We start from the raw sequence: 15,792 nt of genomic DNA, 5'->3' as shown, positions 1-15,792 counted from the left end.
CGTGTTTGGAGAGGAATGGCAACTCTGAGGAGACTGCTGGGCTACTGCTGCAGCAGCTCTCATATTGGAGCTGAGACACAGACCTCTGGTTGATCAGAGCATGAAAAGGGCCCTGGTTTTTTCCTCTTTCCAGCTCGGCCATCCTGACTCCAACCATTCACTGACTCTGGCTGCAGCAGCTCCTGCTGCAGGTTTCCCTTGCAGCCTCTGACTGCAGGCTTTGACCCAGCTACACTGTGACTGCAGGTTCCAAAAACAGGCTCCAACTGCACATCCAGACTGACCTCACAGCCGTGATTCTTCCCACTTCAGGATTCTTCATCCTCTCACGCCCTCTTCCTCAAGGTTCCTCTTCCTTCATAATCCCTCCCCTCAGCTAAGCCCCACCTGTTCATCACACCTTAATTGGATCACCTGTGACTCATCAGGGCAGGGCTGAGTTGGTAATTAGCACAGGTGTTACCTATCAGGGTGGGGCTGAGTTGGTAATTAGCACAGGTGTTACCTATCAGGGCGGGGCTGAGTTGGTAATTAGCACAGCTGTGAGTCATCAGGGCGGGGCTGAGTTGGTAATTAGCACAGCTGTGAGTCATCAGGGTGGGGCTGAGTTGGTAATTAGCACAGCTATGAGTCATCAGGGCGGGGCTGAGTTGGTAATTAGCACAGGTGTTACCTACCAGGTACAAGGTCACTGCATTCCCTTCTCGTACAGACTACAGCCCTGGAAACACAGAAATCGCACAGAGCGCTTCAGTGCTGCCACACCACGGACCGTGTCCCCAGTGGATGGAGCTTCTGCACCTTCCCCTTTCCTCCCCTCAGATCCAGCACCACCACCTGGGCTCCCAATGGGTAACCAGAGGTCAGCAGCGCAGGCAGGAAAGGCAGAGAGGAGCCAAGCCCAGGCAGCAGTGCCTTCACAAGCTGTGTGTGCTCCACACCAGCGACAGAGAGGAAAGGCAGAGAGGAGCCAAGCCCAGGCGGCAGTGCCTTCACAAGCTGTGTGTGCTCCACACCAGCGACAGAGAGGAAAGGCAGAGAGGAGCCAAGCCCAGGCAGTGCCTTCACAAGCTGTGTGTGCTCCACACCAGCGACAGAGAGGAAAGGCAGAGAGGAGCCAAGCCCAGGCAGCAGTGCCTTCACAAGCAGTGTGTGCTCCACACCAGCGACAGCTCCAGCGCCTTCCTGACGCCACTCACTCAGCAGCAAGTTACAGCGGCTTCACTTTCAATTCCCATTTGCTAGCAATAAAAATGGATAGATCTGGCCATCACTCTCCAGTTAATTCCAGGCAGATTTTCCCAGCCCAGCTCTCACCCCTGCCTAGCACGGGCAGTTTTTTCCAGGATTCAGCCTTTTCTCTCGCCATTTCAGCTGTTGGACAGGGAGGCTGCTGTGAGAGCAGGGCTCGCACAGGGACTGGGCACTGTGCCAACACACCCCATCTGTTCATTCGGATAGCTTTCCGAGGAGCCTCCACGTGAAAATACCCACCATGGAAAGTGACCCAGCAGGATTTGAAGTTAAGGCCTAGAGGCAAAGGCTTAGTCCCAGCTAGGAGCACATCCCATGCCTGTGCATCTTCCTGCTCCTGACTTCAGCACCCGTCTGTCCCAACACCGGCCAGGATTTAAAGCAGGTTATAATAACAACCTGATACACTAACAGACCCCTGGGTACCAGAACGACCAGCAGACATCAGGTTCATATTAACTTTTATTTTCGTATATGTACAAGTTAAGAAACAAACCCCAGATTGAAAAAGTTCAGAAGCTATCTTGAACAACACAACACTGACACACCTTTGAGGCAGCAAATATTACTCCTATTAAGGCTCTCATGAAAGGATGGATACCATGCAAATGCAATTGAAGAGTACATTACATTTCAAAATATCAAACTAAGTTCAACTTTAAGTCTTTCAGAAACAGAACATATCAAACATTAGAGCTATGAGCCACGAATGCATTTACATACATGCTTGAAGCTAAGTGTGTGGACCAGATAAAATTCAGAAAAATGTAACAGCTGCCAACCTCTCTTTAGGCAGCTCAGAACTACAGTTGGTGATCAATCAATCCCTTCCAGCATCACAAGTGCCAATGAGTGCACCAACCTCATCATTTTGCATTCACATAAATGGGTGTTGACTGCAAAATTCCCCCTTTTTTCAACCTGTAATGCTTTGGCATTTATTTCTCATCACTGCAAGTACTTAACCCTGAACGTGGGCAGGAGGCACGCACAGAGTGCCTGTAACACAGCAGCACGCAGCAGGAACTGCAGGCACTGCACAACCAAGTTCTTCCACTGATGGCAAACTGAGTTTTGCTTTTATACATCCTTCATATAGCTACAAAGCCACAAATAGACATGAAGAATATATAAAAGCAAAAATCAGTTTGGCATCACCATCGGGCTCTTAGAGAGATTCTGATCAATTCCTGTATACTGTACTCCTTGCTCATCATCTCAAAGAGTGATAGCTGCTTTTTTCTTAAACCCTTACCAGCATTAGCACTAAATCAAGCAATGCTAATCTACAAGAAAAAAAAAATCTGACTTAGTATTTTAGTATAGTAACACCACTTGTGCAAACCAGCATCTAAATATGGTCTAATATTACCAGCAAGAAGAAAGTCCATTTCTTCTCTGTGTCATTGTAACAAACTGAAATAAAATACAATAAAGGTGGTTAGCAGCATTACTTTTTTAGTGTCATCACTAACGTAACTCCAAAATAAAAGGACTAGTAAGTTGGAAATGATGAAAATGTGAATTGCCGTGACCTCTCCCAGGATGTCACGTGCACTGCCTGGTGAGTCAAAGGTGCTAGGTGACTTCTTTCCAAGCCTGATGTTTACACAAATGTTACTTGTCCACTGAAAAGGAACTAAATTAATTCTCAAAGTGTTTTATCTTGCAGCATTTTTGGCAACTCTAAAATTTCTGAAGTCTTCTATCACATAACAGCCAGCACTTACTAATTTCGTACAAACAGTATTCCTCACCTAAGAAAATAGCAGTTAAAAGTAGGAAGATGCTTTCATTTCTGTCACCTAATTTTGAGTCACAGCAGCATGTAATTTAAGATACCGCTAGGCACACACCATGTTGGTATCTGCAACTGGAAGAATGAAAAAGGGAAGAGAAAGATCCATTTTCCTTTAATCCTGACCAGCAGCTGTTAGCAATTTTCTTTAGTTATCGCTGTGGGACATGATGGATGGGAAAGCTCAATCTGCTAGGAACTGGTTTATAATGTCCAAGTGCTCTCAAGGACTGCTGCTCAACAGCACATTCAGTTTAACTAGGGACTACAGACTGCAAGAGGTAACAGATAGTTCCTGGGAGAATCTATCATTCTTCAGAGAAGCTGTCTGATCAAGGGATAAGATCTGAAAGAACAATTGCATCATCTTTTGCTATGTGGTTTCTGTGTCATGTCATTGACACAAATGAACTTTAACTCAAGTGGTAGCTCAAACCAAGAAATCTGCATAAAACAACATGTTGAGATAGTACCATTTTAAATTTCCCATACACTTTGCAACACAGAGAAACTGGATACACAAAAACATGCAAGTCAAACAAAGCTAATCTACAGTAAACAAAACCAGAATACACTTATTTCAAGACTTAAAACATTAAAGTATTCATCCAATGCTAAATAGGAGCAACAGAATAAGCTCTAGACCAAGCCATATAATTCCATAAACATTTTAATTGGCTCTTTCAGCCTTTATTTCCCATCTCTTTTAACTTTTTATCATTTCAGGCCATAAACTTAGTGAGTGGCACATGAGCCAAAATGCAAATGTAAATAAGGCATCTTCCTCTCTCTATTAATAGCAATGCTCCAGGGCTTTGTGGTTATATATGCATGTAGCTGCACAGCCTTTTTCCATAATTACATGGATGTCCTCCTCCCAAGAATAAAGCAGGATGCTAACTGCTCCAACCCCAGACCCACATTCTGAGGAGACATGCCTCTCTCCCGAGCACACCTGTCCCACCTGGGCTGCACACATTTAAAAGCACGCTCTGACTCCCACAACCAATCTCCTGCCTGGAAAGAGCCCCATCGTTATCAGATGTACTTCTCAACTCATCAGATGAAGTTCAACAGACGAATATATGTCTTACAAATACAAACCCAGTGAAATAATTAACGTGGTCTCTGGACAAAAGCAACATTCCAAAATACAGAATCTAATCTTTTGAATTGCTCAACCAGCGATCACACCCATTCGCCCCAAACCTTTAACAGACACTACGAAAAAAGCTGGAAATTCCTCATCAAACTTAGAGATACTGATCCCAGAAATCTTCAAAGACATATCAATATATTTAAAATGACATAGAAGAATATGGGCAGAGCTCAAGAACTTTTATTTTATAAAGTCCTATATTTTACAAACACAGAAGAAGGTAGCCAATGCAAAGCACAAAATACAAAGAGTAAAGAGGTTTCTTTATCTCAAAACACCTCAAACCACTGAAGGAAGCAAACTGCACTAGAAGAAGTTTACAAGTATTCTTCAAGGGAAGTACCATGTAAAGCACACTGCATAAATCTAGACCTGACATTATGAGGGCATGTCTCACTGTAGCAAGGTCTGTACTAAACACCAGATCAGAGACAGAACATGAAAGTCAAACATCAGATGCCACAGTCACTGTTCCACTGATCCAGCAAAGGCAGAGACTCCGAAGTGAGCAGGAACTGTGAACCTGCTTAATAAAGGCCATTCTCGCCAAGTCAAAAAAATCATACATCCAACGCTATCATCCCTTCATTAAAATAGAAATGCTAAAAAGGAGCACTCCATAACATATCCCCATTGCTGCTGACTGACACGTTGAATAAAAGGTAAAAGGAGAACTTCAGCAGAGATAATTAGAGCAACGAAGATCTTTGAGCACAAGGCAGCAGAGCTGAGGAGCCTACCAAGCACAAAGTGAATTATTTTGTTTGCCACTTCAACCACCAGAAGCTGTGAGCTGGCCACTTCCTTTTATGAGGCATAGAAAAGTTTTCATCGAGAGGCCATTCTGAGAAACACCTCACCCTGTGTTTAAGCAGGTAGCCCAGCAGAAATCACTGATACAGAAAAACAAAAAGTGTGTATTTGCTGGGTCTCCTTCTGAACATTTCAGAGAAAATGTCCGTATAATGCAGAGAGCCAACAAGGATGTCAGTCTAATTAGATTTCGTTCTGTCATGCTCCTGATCCTGTCCAAGTACTCCTCTGAAAAAAATCTGATTGATGATGAAGGCACAATTATACAAACCTTAACATTCTCTCTAAATGTAGCTGTGCCAAAAAAGGGAGAGAGGGTAGGGAAAACAAAGGTGAAGTATATTTCTCTTCAAATAATTAAGTCAGTTTATTTTCCAACAGCCATATAAATTTAAAATATGAAACAACAATAATACAGCTATAGAATCTAAGTTTTCTTTCAAAGCAGCAGCATATAAAACATATAAAAGCTAAAACCTCAGCACAAGCTTCAAAAAAACAAGGACTGAGTGAATTTTGCCAAAGACATGAAACTCACAAAATACAGTACACAAAAATACTGGAATGCGTAAGATATAAAGCTACACATTTTAGGTAAAGAAAGGCATTGTAAAGGATACAAAATCTGCAAAATTAAAGCATGGGACTTGGGGAAGAGTACCATGAATACAAAGGTTGGCAATTAATACACATAGATGGAGTGAAGAAAATGGCAGTTTGATATTTAGCATTCAGTTCTCAGGTTCACGACTTCACTTTTTTAGCATCTTTTTTTCCAGAGTTCTCAGCAGCCAAATCTGCTTTTCTCTTCTGTGACTAAAGAGAAAAAATAGGTATAAATTTAACAAGATGGTGGCATTATAAAAAAAATAAATTTAAACACATAACTGATTATTCAAAGGGAATGTACAACCCCAATGCATTCTAGATTTCAGTTCACCTCTGTAGGATATATAATGAAAAGGCAAACATTATTCCCTGACATAGACATTTAATTCTCCTACCCTTTTTATATCCTTAAAATCATTACACTGTCTCAGTGGTGCAGGCACCACACAGACCATGAATTGGATGAAAAGATCAGGACCTTGGCTTATACACAATTCTGTTCTAAAGGTGACAACCCTTCAAAATAAAAGATGCACTTTCATTTCTTCTTCCAGCAACTACTATGCGGGGGAGGAAAAAATCTCTGAGAAGAATCTGAAGCAACATGTACAGAAGGAGGCAGAAAGTAGGCAGTGCAACTTTCTAAAAGGAGGCTTCCTCTGCTACTTAAACAAAAGCCTATGCATGGGGAATACCCACCTAAGCAAATCTAGGAGAGCTGTGAATACACAAATATTTCAGTTTAATCTCTCACCTCACCATTTCTACTAATGCAATCAGTGCCTACAATTATCTTTTACATTTTCTGAAACAATGTAAAATTGAATTCTACTCCACTGGAAGTAAAGTAAGTGCTGCCAAACATACTGCTGTCACTTTTGCTCCTCTTTTCTTCTTTTCAGCTCTTTCCTTTTCCTCAATTTCCATGTTTTCTTTTTCTATTAATGATATGAGGGTATTGCAGCGTCTCTGAAACTCCTAAGGAAAGAGAACACATCAAATTTTTAAGTTATGCAACTTCTCTTGCTTACATAAGTATGTTCAAAATTCTTTAATTTCAAAGCACTTCCATTTTCCTAAAATATTCAATAATAAAAATCATTAGCTTAGCTACTATTATCTGTCTTTCCCTCAGCGTAACCTTTAGAAACAGAAGAGGATTTACTGTCCTCCTGACAAGGAGTGTTCAGGATTCTGTCTCCCAACCTGACATCCCAAAGACTGATGTGATCTTTCATCTTGGTTAATGAAGCAAATTACAGCCTGCCAGCACAGTGTGCCAGATTTTAGGAAAGAGGTCTTCAAGTGTTTCTTTAAAGCAGGGAGAAAAGGAAGCAAAGCTATCTTAAGCAATGCTTTTCTGTGGCAGACACAGCGGAGCTGCAAATTGGCAAAAAAAAATCTATTCAGTCTTAAATTGTGAACTCACTGTTGCATTTTTATTCAAATAGGACCCAAGAGATAGTAGGCCCTAAATGCTTTTAGCATCAAGACTTGCAAACCATCTGAAAGCCATCAGGACTAAATGCCATCAGGCTGTCTAAAAAGTATTTCCAATACAACTCAAAATACCTGCATTGCAGTTACTAATGGCTGGCATGCTTAATAGAACTCACTTGACTTGGACAGTCTCTTGTACCCCATTTGAAAGAAAAAGATCTCTTACAAAACACCTAACAATGTCTAGTTTTATTATAATTATTCAGTATATTCTGTGTACTATTGAGAACATGAGTCCATGGGCTTTTCTTTCTAACTCAAAGCAGGAAGCTCTCTTCTGAGGAAAAAAAAAGGCACAAAAAATATGTCTCATCTCTGCTAAACTCAGAGAAGCCGTTTTTGAAACACAGGCTATGCCAGAATTGCCTAACAGCATGTATCTTAACCTGCAGTGGGTCCATTTGCAATGAAATGAACAGGTGACCTTTCTGCCCAGAAATTAGTCTCTATTTTCTCAGCATCTGTATGCTGGATATTGCCTCAGCCATCATGGTCCATCAGGTGACAGACAATACTCTGTCACCTCTGCGCTTTCCTGATCCTGAACCTCCTCAAACAGGCAGGTGACTCATCTTTGAGACATTCAAACCCTCAAGCTTAACCACATTCTTTAAATTCCACCGTTTCCACAGATTCCTCTACAAAGGATGCTCCATGGCCTTGGGCACAAACTGTGTAGCTCACAATGGACACAGAGAATCCTACCACCACTTCAATTCTTTTTATCACACACACACAACACAAAAAAAGCCCTCAGGACATTTTTCTTTACAGCTCCCCTCCAGAAATGTTCCAGTGTCACACTTGTATCTTCACCAGAGCACTGTCATAAGTCACTTTTATCACATCCCTGTAGCAATAACCCCACATCCTCCATTGAAGGTTAAACCACAAATTAGGGTGCCATGCTTCTGCCCTGGTATGTGATAGCCCTTCTGGAGTTAAATACTCCCACTTCAATCAATAAACTCCCTCAAATTCCACCCAAAGAACAAATTTTAGATAAAAAAGCAACAACTCTGAGTAAACTTGAGTTCAAGCCATCCCAATATACATCACAATCCCAACATAGAACAAGAGAGAGCCTCTGTCCCAAAAACCTACACTCTACAGATAACAGAGATAAAAAAAAGATCAAAATAGAATGATGACTGTCAATATGCCAGAAGTTTTTACATCATTTACATTTGTGTATATTGCACTCAGAAGCTAAGAGCGATGACAAGCTGCTTCATCATCATAATCTGGATTTTTGCTAGCATATGAGAAATGGGATTGGGTTAAACTCAAAATAAACAACTAATCAGAAAGGACTAAGAAATAACCTTGATCCACTTGTCTAAGGCACTCAGAAAGATCCTCCTCTTTCCTGGGGACAAGTGCTTGCATAAATAGATACATTTATAAAGTGTTCAGGTTCATGGTTACACCTTCCAGATGGACTAGTGCTCCAAAGCAGCTGCTGTGGACAGAGGATGGACTCAAGAACAGTTTTCTCTGCAGAATCACAGAATCAGCTAACAGTAAGATATGACATGCACACAGGTTTCTTGTACCTCTACCCTGAAAAAGAATCCGAGCAATAAACCCTGCACTGAGCTACTGAAAATTCAATATGGACTGCTGCATTCCATTTCAGTACAACAAAAACACACTTATTTCAAATGCCTTGCACTTTCAGAGATGAGTTTTATTCTGTGTGGCCTGACACTTTTCTCTTTTGGATGGAAAGGGAGAAGATGTGCTTTGTTCAGCCCCTCACAGCTCTAAAGACCTGGCTTGCAATAAATAAGGTGGGAGCACTGAACCATTGCTTTCTGCATGGCTGGAGGCAGAGATGCTGACTGGGAGCAAAGGCAGCTCTCAGCTCTGCCCACAGCCCTGGCTATTCCTGTATTTGCTAAACAGCCATTTGTCTTATGCTGGGGAGTGCTTGCAGACAGCTAAAAGAGAATATGCATAATTTATGACTTCAGAGAATGGATACATGTTTCGCTACTGCCCTGATATTTTGCATTCTTCCGACATGGACAGAAATTTTTTAAAAAAAGCAAAAAAACCCAACAATAACAACAACAACAACAACAACAACAACAAATCTGTGTTCAATTTAAAAAGAAAAAAAAAAAATCTTAGGCACTCATGGTATCTTTAAGAACTTATATTTTGGGTAAACCATTTGATTTTGAAATAAATCTTCAGGAGAACAACCAGAAATAGTAAGATGGAAGATAAATTAGCTGTTTACATGGAATTCAAGAGCCATCTAGTGGTTAGAACACAAAGCTTTCTCAAAGAGCCCGAGAAGCCCTTTTCAGAATTATGCTGCCCTTTTCATCTTGTTTCATATGAGTTTAAATGATCACATGTGAATTTCAGCGTTTTTGGAAGCCTTCTCCACTTTCACTGAATTTAATTACTCCTCTATAAATATTTGTATTTATACTTCATTCATTATTATTACCATGTGGTTTTCCAGCACATTTCTTTACAAAAAAATGTCACCAGACTAGTGCAAAATGGATCCACAGAAATTAACACCTCCACAAATGTCAGGACATTAGAATACACCAGCTAGATTACTAAACCGTACAGAGCATGATAATTTAGAATATTTCATAAAATTAAATGCACACCGAAAGTGAAAGATTGTTTAAAATTTGTATTTCCATAATATTCTTCCTCAATGATGTAGCAGCAGAAAAACTAAAATTATTAATGGCTAGAATTTTAGAAGAAAATCTAAGCCAAAAGATTCACAATATTCCCAGTGTCTCAGTTTCAGCATTAAGATACTACAGAACATATTTCTACACTTGAGCAAATTATTTCTATCCTCTTAAAAAAAAAAAAAAATACTGAACATAAGGATCTGCAAGACTTAAAATTGAATATTTAACTCTACCCCTGACAACTATATATGAACAAATATTAAACGCTGAGCTATATTTTTAATTTCTAATACCCATTTCTATGCTTTATTTAAGTGGATTCCTGCATAGACAACTTAAAAGAAACTTCTTAATGTATTAAGTATTGCAGGCTTCTCTCATTATAGAAATAATTTTAAAATCCAGTATTTCTTCAAACAGACATTTTAGTAAGAAACCCTTGTAATTCTTTTTAATTAAGGGCTAACTGCTGCACTAGCCAGAAATGCTTCAATTGCTGAAATATCAAGTAAAAAGTGTATAGCATAATTATAAGTAGTACTGGGAACAGCAAATATACCCACCTTTTCAAATACACATTTTAAATATTTTATCTAATGTTTTATTTATTCGTAGTACAGTACGCAGAACTCTGAAAGAACATTCTTTCAGATAAACAAATCCTGAGGTCAGGAAATCAAGACAAACAAGTAGAGAGAACTAAGCAAAAAATTGAGGGCAGATCCAACAGCTTTTTATCATGGAAAGAGTCCCGTGTTCTGATGTTGGTACCCACATACCTTAATATTTGCAACCACCAAGGCTTCTGTTAGTGTTACCAATTCCTGCTTAATGACTAAATTAAAAATGAATGGCTCTCCTCCAAAATTCCAAGTACCAGTCTACTTGCTATTAACCTTGTATTATATTCTCTAAATACAAATAAAATTTTTAGTAAGGTGCACCTAAAGAAATTCAAGCACTTGCATGGGATAATCCACACATTCACAACTACAAAGTGCATTTTAAACCTATTGCTTCAATGATTAATTCCTATGTGAATCACTAACGTTCCTCATGCTGTTAGAAATTAAATACCGTGTTAGAAAAGCTGCTTCCCTCTCCAAGTATATTATTCAGATGTTTTCAGTCTTTAATATTATCCAACAGCTCTAAAAAGGTGATATCTTAAGAGACATTGTTTGGTAGAGCACTGAGTTTGCAATAAAAGTAAGGAGGATATTTGTAAGTCTGCTCTACGTGTGCATTAATCCCTTTGGGTGACATGGCACTGCAGTTCGGCAGGTTTTCTAATCTGTTTGCTTCAGCTGTGTTGCGGTTTTTCCCGTACTAAGGCAAAAGGTTACTTTAGAAACCCACAGTTATCCTTCCAGCCTTTGTTTCCTAACAGATTTTAGGAGGTGGTGCTAAGGAAATGAAGAGGATCCCCGCGGCACAGCCTGGTCCCTGGGAGCGGTACCCACCATGGCAGTTCTGGATTTGATGAACCAGTCGAACCGGAACTGAGGAGCGTTGCGCACGCACTGCCTCAGCTCCTCGTACACGTTCTCCTTGTCAAAGCCCATCTTGTGCAGCATGCAGATCAAAAACCTGTCCTCCTCCTCTGTGTAGTTTTTCCCTTTGTTTGTTCCATACTGAATACGCAGCTGATGAAAAGGTGCTTTGTACCTTGCAATCTGAACGCAAAACAAAAATGACGGCTAATAAATGTACAATGCCACATCAAGGAATTATTGTTACATGATACCGTGGATCGCTGCTAGATGGGATACTGCCTATGCTGCATAAAAAGACAGAACTCCCAGCCCAAATTATTCCTTTTTTGAAGGAATTTTTGGAAGAAGTCAGCTGAAGAAAACAAAAAAGGTGGAATAATTACTTTGGCATCGAGGGCTTTCTTGATACTGATCCTCCGTTGAATTCTTGCCTCTCCTCGTTCAATTTGAGCCATAATCCTCTCAATGTCCTGCAGCTCATTACAACGCTCCCAGAAAACAGCTAAAAACACAAAACAGAATTGTTGAATGTCATCTTTTCCTCTGCTCTTACAACTTTACTGTTAAGATACCCTGGCAAAAAAAAAAAAAAAAAAAAAAAAATTTAGCTTGTGGTTCCATTAAATCTTGAACCGTGAGCTAATGCTCTCCAGTTTACTATGCTAGCCAAAAAATAAGCTTGCACTGACTCTTTATTTGGTTGCCTTTAAAAGTTAACTGTAAGTAAAGGCTTAGTAAAATTTCTAATAAAATTTACATGCAGCATAATTAATTGTAAAACACGTTCAACACTTTGAAGGGAACTCTTGTGGAGCTCCTCCTTTTTAACTACAGGAAGAACATTGCAAAGCTGATTTGATGAAGGTGTTTAGTAAAATTACACTCCAGGCTGAAAGAGGAAGAAATCTGAAAAGCACTGTGTAAATCCAAAAGACAAAGATACAGTGTACTAGGTAAAACAGCAGAGATACAGCATAAAGAATCACACTGGCACTATAGGGGAAATTCACAATTTCACAACTCCATGTTGTCACTGAGAATTAACTATGTCAAATTCTAAATCTTGACTAAGGAGGGCTGAAGGCAGCTGGAGGTGTTAGTTATATGCTGCAAAATCAACCTTTTTAATAGAATTTTGCATACTTTAACAAAAAAAAAAATTAAATGCATCCAAATTCTCCATCTTGTAATTTTAAAAGAACATGTAGGAAAAATCACGGTAATACTCGTATTAGGAAATAAATACATTTCAAATTCACAAACCTGAGTACTCAATGACCTCCTCAGGTGACTTTCCTTCCACCTCACGGGCAATATTGTCTATATCATCACGACCGTATTTCTCATTAGCTTTAATAAACTGGTTAAAATCTCTTTTATTCCAGTTTGTAAAACCCTGCATGCAACAAGAGATCAAGGAGGGATTATCAGGTCAAAGGGAAGCATTTTCCAAAATTCTGATTTATGTTTGCACCATTTGCTGCTCTGCAACATCCCATAATTACAGCAGCTAAAGGTCTTTCAGGATTTCCATAAACTCGCGTTATCCAGGGCTTATTACTGAATGATTAAAAGTCTGAAGAGTTATTTTTGGGCATTAGTGAGAGCTTTTCACCCTTTCTTTGTAAAGTTTTTGTGCTACTCCTGCAAAGAACCAGGCTCAGTGAGAGGCACACTTGAGAGCAGCACTGCAAGGGTCAGCACAAGTTCTTAGAGCAGGGCAGGTATCCAAAGCAAGAGCTCCTGCTGCAGACACTTACAAACCTGGGAGCAGACAAACAGCTGGATGAAAGCACGAGTACGTCAAGAAAAGAGCTCTAGTCTGAAAAGATGCAATCAAATGGAAACTCTGAAGCACTGTCAAACAGAGAATTTGTTATGTACCAAAGAAATCAATCCAAAACCGAACGAGCGAGGTGCAATGCACAAAACCATCATCCAAGGAAGAGACATTACAATTTAAAGACAGGGAAAGCAGAAAATGCCAAGAACAAACAAAACAATCACATGCCTGGGCAATAATCTGTAGTGCATTGAGTTCCTTTCATCACAGAAATGTATTTACAAGGAACTTTGTCAGTTCTCAAGCTGAATAAGCTCACTCCACAGTTAGCATGTTCAGAGTCAGTCTAACATACACAACTATTTCTTTTTAATCATTAACAGCAGTACTGGTATGCACATCAGCACCAGCTTAAATATTTCCTCTGCTATACATAGCTAAAATTAATAGTGAAATTGTGACCTTGCACTTTTCTTCCAAGGTACACTATCCCCAATTCTTTTACAGAAAATTTTCTGAATCAAAAAATCCTGTTACTTTGAGACACACCTTTCCTCTTAACACGCAGCAGGATAATCAACCAAAAGGTCAAGAAACCAGTCAGTGACAGAAATTCAGTCCCAGTATAAAAACAACATGCCTAACAACTCAGCTGGGACAAAATTAATGGGTGTGCCATGCCTTAGACACCTGCATAAAAACCATGTGTGTTTACACAGGCTCGTCCTGATTCAAACCCTTTTTTGTTAAAAAATCCACACAAGCTTTATGCACGTACTAGAATTCCACTGACTGGATTTCTGCATGTATTGCTAGCACATCTACCATACAAGCTGTTGCCTCAAAAATGTTCAAGGACTTTCAAGGAAACAAACAGTAGATGACTAAGAAGTAAAGTTCAAGGGCAGGAAAGGTCCCTCAAAGCAAAACCAATCAAAATAATTTCATCTCATGTGCTTTCTTCTTTCAATAACATCATCATAGCTTTCCTGCGTGTATTTACCAGTTCTTATATTCCATACTGGCAAAAAACACGATGAAATATTTCAGCTGTTTTAATTTACCTGTGTTAGCAGCTTTTCTTTCTCTTCACTTTCCTCGGCATTCAGAGGCATAGACTCATCTATCTTCTTTTGTTCCTCCTTTTGTACCTGGGCTGCATTTGGAAGGTCAGGATTCCTGGGGACCTAAATCAGGGGTATCAAAAAGCAGTAGTGCAGCAACGTTATTTCAAAGACTGCATTTTAAAAGCACTGATCTGTCCAAGTTACCAAATGTGTTCTACCTGGATTCAGATCTCATTGTTCAAACCCCTCCTCCCTAAAGCAGGCCTGGCTTTAAGCTGTAAGTTCGTTCTGCCCTGAACCCAGCACACAATGACCTCGGGCTGATGGGAGAGGCAGAGCCGTCCCAGGTCACTGATTTCAGAGGTACTTCTCACTAGCTAAGGACCTGCTTTCCTACATCCATTGGTTTAGGAAGTGTTGTAACTACACTGAAACACAAGGAGCAGACACACAACACAGTGTAAACAAGAACAAGCAACATGTCATCTGTCCCTCTCCATGCTGACCAGGTTAGCATTTGTGACCACTAAACTGTACTCCAATTCCACTGCACACAACAGCAAACAAGTCAGAAAGTAGCAGCCAGTAAAGGTTTAGCACACCTTACTTATTCCTGCAGCAAAAGGCAGTGGAAGATAACAACTGTTAAGATAGTTTTATTATATAAGAAATCTTAACTTTACTGGTTTAAATTAAGACTGACACAAAAAGCTTGGTCTCTGCCTATTGGTTACCTTCTGATATTGTTTATGGCAGTTTTCAGTTTTAATAATAAACTCTTTTCCGTTTCCAAGCTAAACGAATTTAATTATATTTATTACTTTCACCACCAGTAAACAGTTATATTAACCTTTTAAGATAACAACTATTCATGTTCAACCTTTCCAGGCTGACAGGTTTCCATAACAGGTCTGAAACACCTCTTTTTATATGCATATTGTCAACATTAGCAATTTTCTCATCCTTCTTTGTTGAAGCATTAATTGAATAAATTCTTTCCCAAAACTAATTGCTTACTTATCTTAATTCTATCCTGACATCCCTATGAAATTCTTTTGGCTGTAAACAAGATTCTAAAAAACCTTCTGCTTTTTCTTAAAAATACATTTTGCTAATATTAATTCTACTCTCTGGCAGCACCAACTTTCAATCTGTTGCTTTGTATGACAATTTTATGTTCTCCAACACATTTTATAGGTGATTTTTTTTTCTTGCTGCAATCTGCCATGAAATCTGAGGTTTTTTAAAGCCAGGTACAGACATATTTGGCTGGAAGTAGAGAATCCATTTGGTTTACTCAAGCAATACTGGTCCAAGTAAGGACAACCAACATTAAAACAGAATCTGTTCACTGCTTGTCCAGTGATGTCAGCAGGAAAAAGGGAGAAACTCAGCTAAGGCAGAGTAGGAAGAAAAAATAAAAGGAAAAGAGAGAAGTCTGTTGTCTGGTTTCCTTTTTGTAGTAGTAATACATTCAGACTTCTCCACACCTTTAAACCTTTTATGTCCCACCCAAATCCAAGGAGAATTGATGCCATTTTACTTACCTTCCTATCAACACAAAGTCACTATTCTCTTTAAGCTATTCTCTAAATAAGACTTAGAAAAGGTTTTACAAAGAAAATCATACTCTGAAAGGTG

The 15,792-nt window shown here is 39.6% G+C and overlaps 1 protein-coding gene across 1 annotated transcript in view; it reads right to left on the bottom strand.

Annotated features, from left to right (window-relative positions):
- Positions 1 to 1,703: 1,703 nt before the first annotated feature.
- The window catches only part of LOC120761968 (probable global transcription activator SNF2L1), a 29,312-nt gene continuing 15,223 nt past the window's right edge, over positions 1,704 to 15,792 (bottom strand). Inside the window, exons 19-24 of the mRNA XM_040083797.2 lie at positions 14,149 to 14,271; positions 12,565 to 12,697; positions 11,685 to 11,803; positions 11,269 to 11,481; positions 6,501 to 6,611; positions 1,704 to 5,840 (exon numbers count right to left, since the gene is read on the bottom strand). Coding sequence (XP_039939731.1) covers positions 5,769 to 5,840; positions 6,501 to 6,611; positions 11,269 to 11,481; positions 11,685 to 11,803; positions 12,565 to 12,697; positions 14,149 to 14,271 — 771 coding nt within the window. The 3' untranslated portion in view covers positions 1,704 to 5,768. The remainder of the gene's footprint in view (positions 5,841 to 6,500; positions 6,612 to 11,268; positions 11,482 to 11,684; positions 11,804 to 12,564; positions 12,698 to 14,148; positions 14,272 to 15,792) is intronic.

The sequence above is a fragment of the Hirundo rustica genome, chromosome 21 (genome assembly GCF_015227805.2).
Source record: "Hirundo rustica isolate bHirRus1 chromosome 21, bHirRus1.pri.v3, whole genome shotgun sequence".
Taxonomy (NCBI): domain Eukaryota; kingdom Metazoa; phylum Chordata; class Aves; order Passeriformes; family Hirundinidae; genus Hirundo; species Hirundo rustica.
The sequence above is the reverse complement of the archived record's forward strand: the minus strand, read 5'-3'. Positions and strand labels throughout refer to the sequence as shown.